Source organism: Lacerta agilis, chromosome 15, assembly GCF_009819535.1.
Source record: "Lacerta agilis isolate rLacAgi1 chromosome 15, rLacAgi1.pri, whole genome shotgun sequence".
Taxonomy (NCBI): domain Eukaryota; kingdom Metazoa; phylum Chordata; class Lepidosauria; order Squamata; family Lacertidae; genus Lacerta; species Lacerta agilis.
The window spans coordinates 19,883,770-19,901,536 of record NC_046326.1 but is presented as its reverse complement, the minus strand read 5'-3'; the positions used below and the strand labels follow the sequence as shown (position 1 = coordinate 19,901,536).

General features: G+C 48.2%; 1 protein-coding gene across 1 annotated transcript in view; it reads left to right on the top strand.

The window, feature by feature from the left end:
* The first annotated feature begins 8,160 nt into the window (after positions 1–8,160).
* Positions 8,161–17,767, top strand: part of USP2 (ubiquitin specific peptidase 2) — a 70,957-nt gene continuing 61,350 nt past the window's right edge. Inside the window, exons 1-2 of the mRNA XM_033171726.1 lie at positions 8,161–8,309; positions 11,130–11,201. Coding sequence (XP_033027617.1) covers positions 11,192–11,201 — 10 coding nt within the window. The 5' untranslated portion in view covers positions 8,161–8,309; positions 11,130–11,191. The remainder of the gene's footprint in view (positions 8,310–11,129; positions 11,202–17,767) is intronic.

Here is a 17,767-nt window from a genome sequence, read left to right as displayed (position 1 = left end):
GAAAATTCTTTCTAGTAGCACCTTAGAGACCAACTGAGTTTGTTCCTGGTATGAGCTTTCGTGTGCATGCACACTTCTTCAGATACCTGAAGGTGCTACTAGAAAGAATTTTCGATTTTGTTTAGTCCCAAAAAGCACAGCCCACTGTGCGCGCCCCCCAACGCCATGCAGTTGCCTGCATGACTGTTGGTCTTGGGATTTCACAGAGTTCTCAGTTCCAAGTAGATCAACAGTTGCTTTGGGGATCAAATTACACATTCAGGGTTTGTTTTTCAAATTTCTCTTTCCCCTCCCCTCTAGTGGATCGGAGGCTCCAAACTCCAGTCCCCAAACAGTCTCTGCAGCGACATGCAGGCTTCAAGACACAACCATAGGAACACTTATGCTTCTGCACTGGCACACTGGGGGTCCCCTGCATCTTTCCCCCCCTCTTGCTAACCCTGGGCCAGTCCATTTCATCCCCTGCCCCCCAATCAAACTCTTTACCTGGGGTAAAGGATCAGACCCCCTAAGTTGGTGACCAGAAATTGCCCTCTGTTTCCTCTCAACAGCCAGGAATCCACCCCCCCCCCTGCTTACTCCCAACATCTCCTGAATGCTTCATGGACCCAAACAAAGGCAGGTAATCCTCCCAGTGGCTCTTTCCTCCAAAACCCACGGGATCCTGGGTGACTGTAGGTGCTGGGCTGCACCCAGCATAGAGATGGGTCCCCACCGTGCAAGGCCATATCAGGGCACCCAAGGGGCAAAATCATTGTGGGCGGTTATCTCATCCATTTGCTCAGACACCAGCTGCTCCTCTTCTTGCATGCTCTCTCACACCTCCAATTTCTCCTGCTGCATCTCTTTCTTTTGGCACCTCTGCAGGCCACTTATGCCTCTAGCTTTTCCGGTGTCTTTTCCACAACTGGGAAAAACACCGCTGCTCTACTTTCACATGAATATTAACACACCTCTTTTTCTTGCACCTCCGTAAGGGCCGATTCCCCTTGCTCACGCACGCAAACCTTGTGTCTCTCCCACCGCACCGCTGGCACACATGGAGTGAAGAGATCTCTAGGCAGCAGCTCTTCACCTCCATCCTGCAGTGTGCCCTCCACTAAGGCACCTTCCTCCTGCACTCTCCCTTTTCCACAGCAGGCTCCGAGGGAGTGGAGAAATCACTCAGCAGCTGCTGCTCAGCTCCAGCCAGCTGGAGGCGTTGTCTTCCCCCTTGCCTTCAGCTACTAACTTTGCGGTCCAAGCCCCTCAGCTGCCCATCCACACAGTGTATCTGTTTGGCCACCCTTCCATCTAGGCGTCTTGTAGCTGAGCTCCTGGGTCACTTCCAAACCCCTGTAGCATCTCATGAGGCAGGGCTCTCGCCTCGCATGTAGCCATGCTTTCATCTCCATGGAGAATTCGTGGCCACTCTGCCAGCAGCTGATCCATTTTATCCAACCGCCTGCTTTGTTGCTACTTCACTCTCTTAAGCCACTCAAGGAGGGTTGCTGTTGTTCCCTCCGATTCAGGCACACATCTCTCACAGGCCCTCCTCTAGGAAACCTGAACCCCAACTTCTGGCACCAGTGTTGCGCACCAATCCAATCTCTGAGCAATTCAAGATTCTGGGGTTCTGGGAGCTTACCCAAGGTTTGTGTTTCCTTTAGGAAATGAGGCCCGGCAGAGACTGTGTTGCCTTTAATATATATGGTTTATTTATCTGTAATATATTATTTATGAACCTGAGCGTACGATGGAGGGGTTCACAGCATCAGCACCCCAAAAGGGTCTTGTTTCTTCCATACCTACAGCCTTGGAATCAAACAAACATCAAACATGGCTTTCTAAAGTTGTGCTCTCTCTCTCTCCAGCTTGCTGCTTTGCTTCTAGGGCACATTCCTTCTCACCTCTCTACTCTAAACTCTGGTTTTAACCATTGAAGGAGGCCCCCCACCCACTTTTCATCTAGGACAAGCCCTTTGGTCCTTTGTTTTCTTAATGGCCCATCACCCAGCAGCCTAACCTATCTTGATTAACTTTTAACACTTGCTGAATCCAGGGATTAGAAGTGTCCAGTACTCAGTTTAATACTCCAAACCTTGATTAAATTCTAACACTTACTGGATCCAGGGAATAGAGAGATCTGGCACCCATAACTCATAACATTATCAAGTATCAGGGCAAAGCTTTCCAGTTAACCCAGCCCAAGGTGACCAGTTTTTAGTCTGTCAGCAAAACAGATCCTGGTCTTTTCTCTGAAGAAAAGCCTAGTGTGTAAAAGAAGCCACCTTGTACCATTGGCCCACCTAGTCTAGTATTATGTGCACTGACTGGCAGCAGCTCTCTGGGGTTTCAGGCAACAGTTCCAGGAGATGACAAGGATTGAACCTGGGACCTTTCCACGCACAGCAAGATGTTCTCCCACTGTGCCATAGCCCTCCACTGTGCCATAGCCCTGAGCAGCTTGCTTGCATGGGATAGCTCAGTCGGTAGAGCATGAGGCTCTTAATCTGAGGGTTGTGGGTTCGAGCCCCATGCTGGGCAAAAGATTCCTGCATTGCAGAGGCTTGGGCCTTGTGGTCCCTTCCAACTCTTCTGTGAATCTATGATCTTCCCCCAGCCCTCAGGTGGAGGAAAGAAAGGGCGCACAGTCTTACCAGGGGCCAGGAGAAATGACCCCTGGACAACCAGGCTGGAAAGCACCATTAAGTGTGGTTCTCTACCCCAACTCCCCAGTTTGCAGCTGCATATGTCTAACATAGGGGTATGAAGGCAGTAATGGGGTGTGGGGGTGTGTCAGGACCTGCTAAATCATCTGTGGAGTCTCCCTGCTCCCCTCTGCTCTGGAAGTTGCCGCTTTCTTGCCATGTAGTGCCGTGACCAAATCCATGCATCTCCAAACCTAAATCTTCACCACCAGCAACAACCCCTAGCAAATCTGCACCCTGGTGGTCTCTTGGAACCTTGAACAGCCTTTGTAGGTGGAGCCAACCAGAGCCCCGCCCTCCCAGTCTAGATAGGAAAGGGCAAGACTGAGAGATGAGCCCAGGATATGGCTGGGTAGAAAACAGCCTGAGATATTCCTCTCGTTGCACAATTCTTTGGGTGTGGGGATGGTGGCTGCAGTCCCGTAGGGCTTTACTAATGCTAGTCCTGCTTGGAGTAGACCCATTGAAGTTTAATGGGCATGCCCAACTTAGTTTCATCCATTTCAATGGGTTTACTCTTAATAGAAGTGGAAGCGACCCTTAGTCTGCAAGTGAGTGTCATCGTTGACCACAGTGAGTCTTACCACTGAGTAAGCAAGCAAAATGTTCAGCTGTAAAGGGTGTGAAATGTTTTCCTTGGCCGCCAGTTGCCCACCTGTGGCTAGAGAGTCCTAAAGTTAGAACAGTCCTAAGTGGAGAGGCTGTCTTGGATTCTCAGCGCTACTGGAATTAAGGGCAGAGTCCACCTCCAAATGTTGTGGCGTGAGTTTACAGGCTGTGATGCCCAGAAACGGGGCTTGTTTGACAAATGGTATCATTACCTGACTCAGAAGGTCCAAACTTTACATTCTCTTGTTGCATCGCAGCTGAGCAAACCAGGCCCTCCTCATTTGTCGTTCCAGCAAAATCTGCTTAATATTTTCATTATGCCTTTAAATAAATTCCAGTCTGGATTCCTGGAACACGTTTGGAGCGAGCCACTTTCCCTAGTCACTTCTTGACAGCAGAAGGTTGTTTCCAGGAGATATTAGAGGAAAAGCAAATGTACCCAGCCAACTCTGCTAATTGCAAATGATAGAAAACAGATTATTTTACCAGTACTGGTAGAAAACTGTGGACTAGTACCTTGGGTAGACTTTGCAAGGTGCCCTATGCTGTGGGTTCTCTCACACCAATACCACTCTTTGCTTAACCATACCAGCAACTATAAGTATTTCTTTCTAAGCTGCTTTCTGGATAGCATGAAGGAAAGCAAAAACTTTCTTTGAACTGCAAATGACCAAAGTAGATTTGCTTTACTAGCCTACTAGAAAACTGTGGACTAGAACCTTTGGCTGACTTTGCAAAACACTGTGCACCTGCATTTTTCTTAATTTTCTCCCCCCACCACATTCACCTACTCATAGTGGCACTATTTATAAACACACACACACATATAAATTTCCAGTATTTATGTGCCCAGAACTGAGGGTGCAAAATATAAGCAGTTCATGTGCTGTAGTTTTTGTTATGCCATTTGAAATGGGCAGGTGGATATCTGCATGTCACATGCACGTTTTGTGGGATTTCAAGTAAAATGTGTGCTTTTTAAAAAGGGGGAGGGCGGACCCCCCCCCCTTTTTTTAGCCAGGCTTTGTAAACACAGAGAGTGAGTGAGATTACAACTGAAAACAGAGCGATGCGCTTACAGATGTTGCAATTCTTTGCCGGATAAGAAACTTGGAAAGAGCAACTTGCATCTAGATAGATCCATTGTGAAAGAGCTACAGGCTGCCTGGGCTGAATCCTGCTGGAGGCCTGAAACGTAACAGGAAGCTGAGGTTTATTGGTGGGGTATTTGGTTAGGTGGATCTCTGCAAATACAGATTCCATGGGTGGTTATGAGCTGGCCCCTTTCCTTGCTTCTGTCCTGCCCTCACCAACCTGGTGGCCTCACCCTGCCTTCCTTAGCACTTACCAGGCCCAGCCAGTGCCCATCCCTCATCAGCCCCCGCCATCGTGCTAGGCTAAAGCCTGCTCCATCACCCTTGACCCTCCCAAGCTGATGCCTTTGGCTTGTCTCCCCCGACTTTACTGCTCAGGTAGCTTCTCCGTAACCATCTTTTGCCCAGCCAGACTTGATTTTTAACTGCAATTCATCAGCTGAGGATTGGAAATCTGGCGGGGGGAGGAGGGGGGAGGCAGAGCCCAACATTGCTCATTGTCCTTGTCTTGTTTTGTGAACATTTGTAGAGTGTTTTCCACAGCTTATTGTCAAAGAAAATTATGTCAAAGAAAAAAAAATCTGTCTGCACACAATAAAACCTTAGATTGTTGAATTCCTCATCTGATGCGAGTCTTTTCTTGGATGATTAGAAGGGTCTGGGGCCAGCAGACCTTGGCACCACCTGGTTGTCTTCATCAGATACAGGTTACTTGTCTGCATGGGATATAATATCTCCTCTAACTATCTGCCAGCCTCTGTTGCAAGTAGGACTAGCCCTGTTTGACCTAAGAAACCCCACAATAACAGTGGGGGTGGTGGTCGTTTGCACACATATGCTGCCCTCCAAATTGGTGAGGTCCTGGGGTCCAGAAAAATGTGCAGGGAGGGGTGGGCACAGGGCAAATCAATTGCCAAGACAAGGGGTTCAGACGCCCTCGCTCTAATGAAGGTGTGGAGAACCTGTGGCCCTCCAGAGGTTGCCGAACTACAACTCCCATCAACCCCAACCATTGGCCATGCTGGCCGAGGCCGATGGGAGTTGTAGTTCAGCAACATCTGGAGGGCCAAAGGTTTCCCCATGCCAACCTGAATGGTAGCCCTGATGACAAGAAAAACCAATAGGCACTGTCCCCTCAGTATTTAATCAACAGCCGTTTGCATTTTCTGCACTGGTGTTTCCAACAGTGGTGTGGACCTGCGGCACTTTGTGAACTTCATTAACTACGAATCCCACAATTTTGGGTCCTCTCCAAACTGGTGCCAATGTTCTGCGGTTGTTTTGCAGCATTTTGCAAATACAAAACCTGCATTTTTCAGTGCCTACCAAACCAAACCATACATCAAACAAGCATCTGTAAGTAACACCCAAAAATCCAACATTTTCCGATTCCACCCCAACCAGTGCCAATGTTTTGCAATAGTTTTGCAGAATTTTTCAGCAAAAAACTCACATTTTTCAGTGCCCGTTTAGTGGTCAGGCCACACCCTTACATACCTGAAGCCGGCCTTACTGATAATGGATTAGAATGTACAGTTTCACCAGCTGGCGTCTGCAAATCAAACTGCTGGTAAGCAGGTCAGGATTAGAGGGGCAGAGATGAATTTAGGGGAGCACAACCCGTTCAGTTGCACTGGGTGCCGAGCCTCGAGGAGCCATAGGGGATGCCACAACTATGATTTAGAATGGAGTACGAGAAGCAGGGGTGAGGGTTTGCCTTTCACCTCCAGTGCCCTCTCCAGATGACCAGGTGCCTTTTCAATTCCTAGATTTCACCAGAGAGAAAGATGAGATCCACCTTTAGCACTGAAGTCCTCCTGACAGATAAAAAAACATTACAGCAAAGGGCTGCCTTGCGCTGCCATCTAGCGGTCTGAGAAGGCAATCATCTGGGCCAAACCAAATCACCATTTTACCAGTCTAAATTTGTCTACATTTTGCAGCAAAAAAAATATATTAAAAAGCAAAAAAATTCTCCAGGGAATCCTTCACCATTTTTAGCACAAATTTCCCTTAAACTGCTCATTTTTGCATGCAGTTTTGACTAACGTACACATTCTTGCAAGCAACTTACCCTAAAACAATGACATTTTTGTATGGCTTTTTTCACTAAGGTAAGCATTTTCATAAACATGTTTTGGCTGGAAAACTGTGCTGCAATAGATAAGAGCCAATCTCAATGTTCTAACGCTGTTTCAGAAAACACGAATTCGACAGATTTGTCTTTAAATGCAATCAAATTTATTCCCCATCCCTGTGCTACGGGCACACAAAATGCCCCTCCATCCCATGAACCTTGAACAGCACTTTAATGTAGACACTGCTCTTGCTAGGAGAGAGGACTTTTCTAACACCCCATACATAGCAGAACTATTTTTTTTTTTAAAGGAAGGTTCCAATATTTACACCCCTGCAACTGAAAATGCAAAATGAGTTGTTAATGTGTTAAATTTTTGTTGTGCTGCTTCAAATGAACAAGTAGATCGCTGCGTGTTGTTATGTGCACATCCCTTAGATAATCTGTCTGCACACAATAAATCCTTAGGTTGTTGAATTCCACATCTGGTTGGAGTCCGATTATTAGATCAATGTTTGGCTTTCAGAAGGGCCTGCCTTGAATGAAGTTGAGCTGCTACTATTGTCTTTGGAGGGTGAGCAGAAATGGCAAACCTTGCTACCAGCCCCCAATTTATTTCTTTAATGTGCATGCATAGTTAACAGGAAGCAGTAGCTTCTCCCACCATTTCATGTCCTGCCGGAAGATAAAAGACACCTGCACCCACTTAATTCTGATTTTTGCATGTTAGGCCACTGTGAAAAATGAATGCCAACCCTATAAAAACTGCAATAATAAATCTGGCACTTTTAACGGGGTTTTGTTTTTTTAAGAAAAGGGATTGCATTTCAAGATCTCCTTTAAAACAAGCAGCAGATGCGGCGGGAGGCTGCTTTCCAGTCCGGGCCTGAGCTCCAGAACCTCTCTATCGACAAAGTTCACTCCAACAATCTGCTGCATTCCCCTGCGGTGTACTGTAGTTCGATCTTCCAAAGCTGATACACCGATCCCAAGTTGAACACAGCGGTTTTTACTTCCGAGGAAATGCATATATAGAATGGATCGGTAAGGACGCTTTCCTCCACTCACGATCCGCCCCTTCCTGTACCATAGCCTCGGCCATGGAAGTATTATATACGCGTGGCGGGCTCGACCACGTGGCCAGGCGGAATCCCGGCTTAGTTTAATTGGAGTTCACAGTAGGTTGCGCGTCGTTGCCACTACGGTTGCCTCTGCGCGTGTGCGTAAACGGCCAGCAGCGCACCCGATCCATAAAAAAACAATGGGACTGCAGCTTTATTCAGAAGGAGGCGGGTCGCTTGCTATGCCGTTGTAAAAAGAAAACAAAAAACCGCGAAAACCTTAATAGATTACTCGTTTCGAAAGCAAACAGCAAAACACTTTTTTGTGCTTTCAAGGGGGTGCTGCTCTTAAACAGGGTGACCTACATTTTTAATATATATCTCCTGTGTGGGTTTTTTTTTTGTTTGTTTGTTTATGCCGTGAGCCGCTAGGGGGTCCTGCACTGGGAGAAAGGCGTGCTATTAAAGCAATAAGGAGCTGCGCGTTCTCTGAGCGCGTGCAGAGTGCATTTCTAGCTCGCGTGCAGCTACTGCAGCCAGCTCCGGAAAACCTAAGGTTTGCTTCTCCCTGCTCCGTTCCTTCCCTCTCTCCGGCTCCCGGTCCTGCCTTCTCTCTTCCCCGCGCGCGCCGCCCCGCGGGGCTCTCCGGGACGCGGGTGTCGCTTCTGGCCCCGCGGCGCGTCAGCTGCGCCCGGATTGTGACATCAGGCGCCGGCGGCTGGGAAAGCGGCTCCATGGAGCCGGCCGGGTTCGGCTCGTCCCCCCAGGAGAGAGCCAGGTGAGTGCGGGGCGCGCCCCGATCCCCACCCCTAACCACGGGCAGGCGGGGCGGGGGAGGCGCTTCCCTTCGCCCGGGTTAGAGACGCCCGACGCCCGCGGCAACTTCGGAGTTGGGCCCCTCCTCGAGATTGAAGGCGTGGCGAAGCATCGGGGCCGGGTGTGTATTTCCGTGGCTTGGAGAAACTCTTGTGCCGTTACGGTAGCCTTCCCCGACGCGCGTTCGCCTTTTCCCAAGTTACTAGCTCCCATCTGACCCAGGGATACAGAGCTGTCCCAGGTTACTCACTGGCGGATTAAATGAAAGTACGTGGGGAGGGGAGATAGCCAACGGCAGGCAACCGACATAGAGATTAGAAGCCGCTATCACCATCATCATTATTAATAATATTATCAAGTTTAGGGTCTAAGATAGCGTGCGATGGGGTCCAGTCCCATATGTGAAAGGCCCTTCTCCAGGGTAAGGACTCTTGATTGTGTATGGAGACAGACTGCACCCACCGAGGTAGTCAGGAAAAGGCTCTCTGCACATGCTCAGAAGCATCACAGAACACTACTTTTCATTTCTCTCTTGCTAGTCACTTCCAGGCAATTATTATTTTCAATTGAGCCTTCATTTTGATTTGCTTTTGCATAACGTCTGGAGAGGTGAAACTTAATCGTCTATTTATCCAGCTTCCTTTCAGATTCGTTGCATAGAATTGTAGAACTGGAAGAGGGACCATGAGGACCATTTAGTCCAGCCCCTCTGCAATGCAGGAATCTTTTGCCCAGCGTGGGGCTCGAACCCACGACCCTGAGATTAAAGAGCTGCAGGGAGTCACTTAACAGAGCGTCAGGCCAAGACTTGGGGGAGACCAGGCTTCAAACCCCCACTGGGCTGAGATGCCTGCCATCAACTCCTAGCCTTGCCTACCTTTCATGTTTGTGAGGATGACAGGGAGATAACAGGGAGCCTAACCATCCTGGACAAAAAGTGGAATATAAATGTAATAATAAAACGAGTTTGCCCCCTTCCATCCGGTGTGTATACTCTTCCCCCCAACTCCTTGCATGCTGCAAGTTCTAGAAGTTGTCTTGAATGCATCCTAGGAGTTTAAATAAAACTTAGTTTTGTCCTCTTTTTTTGAAGTTGGTGGCTCACCCGATTGCTCTCTGTACTCCGGAGAGCTGCGCACGGTCAGCCAGATGGTGGAAGACCGTTTCGGCTTAACCTCCATCACCGTACTCCAGCTCTGGGACAGGATGTCAGGAAACACCCATTGCGGATCCTCACTGGGCAAGGCAGCGTTCTCTATTAGCTGCTTGCTGGAGCTCCTGCGGGCAAAATTTGGTTTTCCCTATTCAGCTGCAGCCTCAAGCCTTTTGAGCCCTGCCTGGGCTCTCTGTCTGCGCTTAGGTGCATGTGACTCAGAAGCCAGAGCTGTTGTTAACACCAGGAATGATGAAGCTGGCGTTGAGGAATCTCTGCCTGTTATTGCAGTCTGAGTCAGTGCCTGGAATAAGCCCTGGGGCAGCCAGCCCAAGCCCTGGATCCGCCTCTCTTGTGTTGTGTTGCTATGTGGATTTGTTTGCATCTTAAGGGCGTTCTTCAACTGGGGCCCTCCAAATAATACTGCTGCACTACATCAGCTGGGGCTGATGGGAGTTGTAGTACAGCAAAATCTGGAGGTGCCCCTGGCTAGCCCAGCCTGCCCTAAGTCCTTCTCTAAAGACTTTCCTAGGGGGGAGCCTCACATCCCTCTGAAAACGGTTCCAAGTGGGTTAAAAGTGTCCCCCTTTTTCCTTCCTTTAACCTGTGACACCCTGCAGCTCCTTTACCCAATGGGAAGCATGTTGGCTGATTGCCCTAGATTTCTGCTCCCAAAGTTCAGGGCATTGTAACGCCCCTGTCTCCCACCTGTCATTGCGACAATGCCCGTCACGCTGCTAGGCAGGTTGTGCTAATGTTCCCATTTTACAGATGACGGAACTGAGGATGAGAGATACTATCTGCGCCTAAGGGGCGCCACGCCAGTTCATCAAGGCTCTGTGCGTGTGCTGCTCACTTCCTCATATGAATATGGAGTTATTATCATAATAATTTCAATTATTGTTTTACAAGTGCTTTTAACAAAAACAAAACAGCAAGAGGCTATGTGCGCACCAAAATAAAGCTTAAAATGAACAGCAAGAGCCGCTCCAAAAACTGATATTGAGGGCAGTCTGCAGCAACCTGTGAATAACAGTTTTACTTTAAAAAAGGAGGGGTGGGTGGGCTTCTTGTCCTTATGAATTTGCTTGCCCGTTTCTCAGCCGTTCCTCTCCAACCATATCCTTCTGTTCACCTTAGTTCTCTTTCTGGTAACATCTTACTCACTTGCTATCCCCAATGCCCTCTTCCTTCATGTCAACCATGAGTCTAGTCCTGTCTGCACCCCCCCCCACCTTTCTATCAGAGATGAGCCCCCCCCCTCCCCGCCTGGCTGGGCCCCTCCTGCGCTGCCCCTTTAAGTCTCCCCACGCTGGAATGTGAGAGTGCTCCAGCCATCCTGTGAGGTCAGATAAGACACTATATTTATCTGGCTGGTAACCTGAGCTGTGAATTTCTGCTGTGGACTACACCACTACTGAAAGGCATTCGAGTTCATTCTGTGCCGGAGAAGTTGAGCTGCTTGTTGAGATCTCCCCCCCCCGCCCCTCTCTTTAACTGCCAAAAAAACCCTAAACCACCACCCCCCCCCACCACACACACACACACAAATCTGACTTTCACAAACAGGTTAGTACCTACTGGCTCTGTAACCTACCTTTTTTTTCTCTCCACCCGATCCTGCCGCAGAAAAAGCACCTTGCGGAGACAGAACTGAGCCCCATGCCACTACTCCTCAGGCCCGTTGTTCCATGCGCACAGGTGGGTACAAACCGGGGCGGGAGGCTGGAGGGCTGTTTAAAGAGGGACCCTTAAATAGCTCGACCAAGTCCCAAAACAACTCTGTTTCTTCCTAGGATGAGATGTTTTGTGGGGGTAGGAGGTTTATGCGTTTACTCAAATTACTCTCCCAGTAATGCATTTGTTAAGCAATCCAAAGTGGGGAATTTATTATTATTATTATTATTATTATTATTATTATTATTATTATTATTATTATTTTTAAAACTTTGATAAACCTCTTTATTTCGGACCGGTTATAGGTGTTTGTAGGAATCGGCAAACTTTAGGGAAGTTTTTAATGTTTGATGTTTTATTGTGTTTTTAATATTCTGTTGGGAGCCGCCCAGAGTGGCTGGGGAAACCCAGCCAGATGGGTGGGGTATAAATAAATTATTATTGTTATTGGCATGTGCAAAATGCTTTATCTCAGGCAGAGTAGAACGGTAGCAGGCAGCCAGCTGCGTCAAGAGCAGCAATCGCCAACGTGGTGCCCTCCAGATGTTGTGGAACTATATTGCTCACCAAGTCTGGTGAGCTGGAGACCCAAGTTTGGGAAACACTGGTCCACAGCAAGCTGATTGGGCTAGCAGATAGTTGTTGCTTGACTGGTCAGCCTCTGTTCTTAACCACTGGTTGCAGAGTCCATTTCCCCCTTCCTGCCTGTTTCCGCTGCCTTTACAATGTCCTTGCTTTCGACCTGGGCTGAAGTTGTAACTTAAACAAAACAAAACACCCCACTTGTTCAGGAGGGTGTATGCTGGGGCATTAAAGTGCAGGAATTGGTGTCATGGAATTCATCGAATTGTAGAGTTGGAAGGGACCCCAGGGGCCATCTAGTCCAACCCCTTGCAATGCAAGAATCACAGATTAAGAATTCCTGACCGGTGGCCATCCAACCTTCAAGGATGGCGAGTCCATCACCTCCCGAGGCTGTCGGTTCCCCTGTCCTTGCACAGTTAAGTTCGTGAGGCTCTCACTCCTTTAAGTCAGCACACCCAGGAAGCAGTGGGGTGTTGGGGTGTTTGATGGAAATCCAGTCTGCTTGGGGGTGTTGCTGAAATTTGTTGCAATGCAGGGAAGGGTCCCTGGTGTATTCTTTGCAAAAAGAAAATGCCCGCCGGCAGAAAGCCCAGAAGCTGGTGGTGCTCTCTGACATTAGATGGCAGAGGCCCCCACAACCTTAAAGAGCCCAGCTGCAAACTTCCTTGGTGCCCTGGTGGTCAGTGGGAGCCAGTGGTTGTGCAGAGAAAGTGACGGGCTCTTGTGCTCTGGAAGTGGTGGTTGGGAGGAGCAGCTGTGGCTTTAAATTTTTGCGTAGAGGCCATTGTTCTGTAGGGAGAGGGCCTGCTTGGTGTTGTGGACGGTGCCAGATCCAGTCCCTGGCATCTCCAGTTTTTTAATAAAAGGATCAAGTAGCAGTTGAATGAAAAGACAAAAGATGCTGCTGCCAGTCAGAGTAGACCATATTGGACCAGGTGGATAGGTACCACCTATGTTAATTGGGGGAGGGGCCATAGAAGGTCCCGGGTTCAGTCCCTCATTTAAAAGGGATCACGTGATGGGAGAGATTTCTCTCTCTGCTTGAGACCCCAGAGAGGCTCAGCCAGTCAGAGTAGGCTATCATTCTTCTATTTTGGGTCCCAAGTAGGGCTGGGCGATATCTGGTTTTCAACATTGTGATATACTGATACATCACGATGTCTGAAATAAGGATGGAGCTATGTAGAGGCATTGGCTGGCTTCAGGGTTTTTTCCACATTGTGATTTTTGCATAGCACACACACACACACACACACACACAAACACACGCACGCACGCACACGATTTGCAATGTTTAGCCAGGTCAACAATCATGAAACCGATATCATGATATGGACTTCAAACCGGTTTTGGATGATATATCGCCCAGCCCTAGTCCTCATACACTGTTGGACTACAACTCCCATCATCCCCAGCCAGTTTAGCTAGTGGAGAGGGATGATGGGAGTTGTAGTCCAACAATATCCGGGGACCCGGGCTTGAAGGTCGCTGGATGGTTGCTGGTGCCTATCAGGATCAGTATGGCAGAAGGCAAGGAGGCCAAGTGAAGGTGAAGCCAGAGCCAGTATTAACATTTACTCTGACTCCAGTAAGTTCCTGCCACTCGTGTTTGAAGCTGCCTATGCATAACTTTGGCCACAATCCGCCTCATCCTGTAGCTTCTCGAGAAACTGATTCATGTGTCGTCCCTCAAACCAGCCTCCATCCAATCTGAAAACATAAGCTGCCGTTGAGATGAAGCATGCGCAGGTGAAACAGCCATTGCGCATGAGCAGCGGGCAGCTTCACTGAATCGGAGTTTGGGTGGGGTGTGGGGTGTTTCGCGGGAAACGAATCGGGTCATGTGCCTCGAGTGAAGACACCCCCCGCCCCCAGTGTGTACAGTGATCTACAAATGCAATGTGAAACACAGCCTAGTTTTGTTCCCATCCTCCTCCTCCTCGCTAGGAGAACATTGAGGCTCAGGTGGAGGAAGGTGACAGCCTGATTGGCTCTAAGGAAGCAGCTGAGGGCAGACTGAGGTTGGTAGGGCAAGTGCCCCATTTGCCCTAATGGACCAGCCAAGAATGCTGGTAGACGATACCAGTTGGGCAAATGCGGTATAAGGAATTTTCCTGTGCCAGCTCTCCATCTCGTGTTGGGCAAACCATCTCTTTGTCCTTCTCCCTTCAGTTGATCCCAGCTCTGGTCTTTACTACTTGGCCCTCTCCTAGTGCACAGACACCTGTTCTTAATGCCAGCCCTAGAGTGTATGCCATGACGATAAAGGTCTGTAGCATGCTCTCCTTGGAGTGTACTCTAGGCATGTGCAGAGTGCTGTGTGCTGGCCCCAAGTTGTCTTGAGCTTGGCGGCAGGGTTTTCCATTGCTGGGGTTTCATCGCCGTCCTTTGCAAAGAGCTAGGCCAGATATTTGAGTCAGTTCTATAGCAGTTCAACTGTCATGGCTTCTCCCAGAGGATCCTGGGAACTGCGGTTTGCTGTGGGCGCTGAGAATTCTATTAGCAATCCTTTGCTCCACAAACTCACACACAGCCTGGAGGTTTTGGACTACAACTCCCATGAGCCCCAGCCAGCACAGACATTTGTCAGTTGGGAGTCATAGTCCAACATCTTCTGGAACAAACATATATTCCTGCATCATCCTCCGAAACAGGGTTCTCAGTGCAGCTAAGAGTCAATATCACGATGGCAGTGAACAATACTAAACAAATAAATCAACATAATTCCCGCTGCAACAGCACAAATGGTAAACAGCAGCAAAAGCAGGGTTTGTTTGAGAGTTTTCCCAATCCTTCACCTCGCTTCACCTCATTCAGTTTCTATAGTTTCATTCATTCTGTAATGACTTTTATCTGCAAGCGAGTCCAGTTGAACTTCAAACCCAGATGTAGGGAACATTTGACTCTCCAGATTATGCTGCACTACAACTCCCATCATCCCTGGGAAGACTGATGGGAGTTGTAGTCCAGCAACAACAGCTGGAGGACCAAAGGTCCCCTACACCTGTTCTAACCCCACTTACCGGAGAGTAAGCCTTGTTGAATTCAATAGGACTGAGTGGCCGTGAAGTTGCAGCCAGAATCAGATTCGTCTTGGCGCTACAGTTTGCAGAGCAGTTGAACAACCCAGTCCCTCTTCCCAAGGAACTCTGGGAACTGTAGCTCTACGAGGGAAATATAAGAATCCTGACAACTCTAAGAACCCTTAAACAGTTTCCAGTGCCCTTTGGGGGAAGCCACGGCTGTTTAAAGTGGTATGATCCTGCTGTAGTGCTGGTGAGGCCTCAGTTGCAGCCTTGTGGGCTTTTGTACGTGGAATTAGGGAAGGTATCATCCTTTGGTCCTCAAGCAACAAAATGTCTTGGGTTGACCCTGACTGTCACTACCATACCTCAGGGAGCCCTGTGTCCCTGTTACCTGAGTGTAAGCCAACGTAGACAGGTGAAATGGCATAGGGTGAGTTAACTCTTACCCCGTCCAGCCTCCCCCCCCCCCGTGGGGTAAATAGCAGCTTCAAGGTTAGGGGTGTAAATGTTTAGCTTGGGAACTACACTAGGGGGAAAGGAATAAACTCCCCCCAGCCCCTGTTGCTGCCCCCTTCAAATCGGGGCCTGCCTCCGCAGCTGTTTTTCACTAAAAATAGCCACGCAGGGAGATCCGATAGTGGATCTCCTGCTTCTTGTGGAGTTTGGCCCTAAATATCTGGTTCAAAACAGCAACAGGTCAAAACGTTGCGAGGGTTGTTGTTGTTGTTGTTGTTGTTGTTGCAAAACAGCCATGCCAGTACAACACCAGCTGGAGGGCCTCCGAGAGAACCCTCCAGGCTGTTATGGAAAAGAGAATGGGGGAAGAAAACAGCCTATTCTCTGATCACAGAGGATGGAAAACATCTTGAAGGTTTTCTTTCTCTCTTTTCCCTCACCCTCAGTGGCCTTTTCGACTATTGACCCCTTTGCCGGGACACTTAATTATAGGGGACAGCCACCAAGGCGTGATCTGTGACGCTTGAGTCACAGCTGAGGCGAAAACTCCCATCCAGAGGAATCAGGAAGAGTTAAAAGAGCCCGAAAGTGGCTAGCTTTGCATTTTCAGCAACTGGCTAGATTATTTCTTCTCTTTCTTTCTTTTTTGTAGCATAATGACCACTTACTAACAACCCAAAGGTGCAGTAACAGGGCATTCATTACACCCTACCCTCTGCAAAGCAAGCCAAAAATAATAAGAGGAAGGAGTAGTACCGGTAATATAATTCAAGACATCCATATTTCCCATCAGGTGTACCTGGTGAATGCTGGGCATCTTAAGTCTGAAGCATAAGAAATAAAATCCCACCAGGTGACTTAGAAGCATTTTGGGTTCTTCATCCCTCTGCAATTTATGTGTTATTTTCCTCCACGATAGTCAGTAGTCCACAAGTTCTTATAACACGAAGACAATTGCAGATTTTTCAAGTTTTCATTGCTGGTCTTCTGATATCCTAGCTGCGGCTAGCATCCATGTCAGAAGTTCTTGAGAGCAACCAAGCTTTCATGTTACCAGTAGTGACTGTTGTAGGGGGAAACAATGAGTTTACAATAAAACAAAAACAAAGGCACATACATAAAGTACCAAGTTTCTAGTCCTTTTACTTGGTAGCCATAGGAAAGGCAGGATTCTGTTCAATAATAAGCAATAGTTTAAAGTTAATTTTAAATCTGTAGTTGTGAACTGGTAGCCCATTGGTCTCAACCAGCATGGCCAAATAGTCAAGGATGATGGGAACTGTAGTCGAGCAACATTTAAGTAGAATAATAAATAGCTGGCGTTCGTGATGGTTTCCAGGCTGGTTATGCTCCCTCTCAAATAAAGCAAAGGAAGTTACTAGTCCTCAAGGGTTAACCTGCCCACAAGTACCTGTTTAAGTCAAGCGTCTGTGTTGATGGGCTGAAGCATTCAAAAGATCACCCTCTTCCTGTTCACAGCTCTGTTTCAAAAAAAATAATAGATCCCTTTCCCACCCTTTTTTTCTAGAAAGCCTGGTCGCTGAAGATGATAGTTACTTAGCAGAGGCTAATGGTGTAATGCAGCGATGCTGAAACACCATTATTACTTATTTCATAGCAGGGCCAGTGATGCAATCTTCCATGTTGCTGTTTGCCACTCCTCTGCATGGCAAAAAAAGCCTTACTTTTTTGATGGATACACCCATCAAACAGGTTGTTAAGCAGATGGACAGGGGGTTATATTAGCATGCATGGCTGAAGGGTTCAAGTACCACTTCTCTTAAAGAAGAAACACAAAAGCTCCCCAGGTCCTATTATTATTACCAGTCAAAATGTCAGAATATAGCAAGCAAGCTTCTGAGTCCACCAGGGGTGTAGTGGCAGAGAAAACATGAACCCTGGTCCCCCTGGTTCCAGCCCGACATTTTAACCACTACACCACATGGGTTTTCATAAGAAGACGAACTTGAAGAGTAGCCATCAAATCCAGCACCCTGTTTTTATTGTGGCCAACCCAACCAGATGGGAAACCTGCGAACAGGACCTGAGCACAACAGCTGCCTAGCTGAGGTCACCCAGTGCTGAGGAAAAGGCCTTTCTAAGATTCTAGTCCTCATTGTAGTGACTGACTTAATTAGGAATGTAAGAAGCTGCCATGGGCCAAGTCAGACACCTGTCCACCTAGCTCAGTATTGACTACAGCAACTGGCGGTAGCTGCCCAGAGTTTAAAGCAAGGTGGGGTTTTTTTCCTAGCCCTGCCTGGAGATTCCAGAAATGGAACCTTGTGTTGTACCTCTGAGCTACAGCGCCTCCCAACAGTTACATAAGCATGGTGCTGATAACACCGAGGTCGCGGGTTCGGTTCCTGCATTGCAGGGGGTTGGACCAAATGATTGTCAAGGTCCCTTCCGAACTCTACAGTTCTTTGATTCTAAGACAAGCCCTGCTGGGTCAGGCCAAAGGGGGGGGGCGGTCTGGTCCAGCTTCCTGTTCTTACAGTGGCTATGCAGATGCCCCCTAAG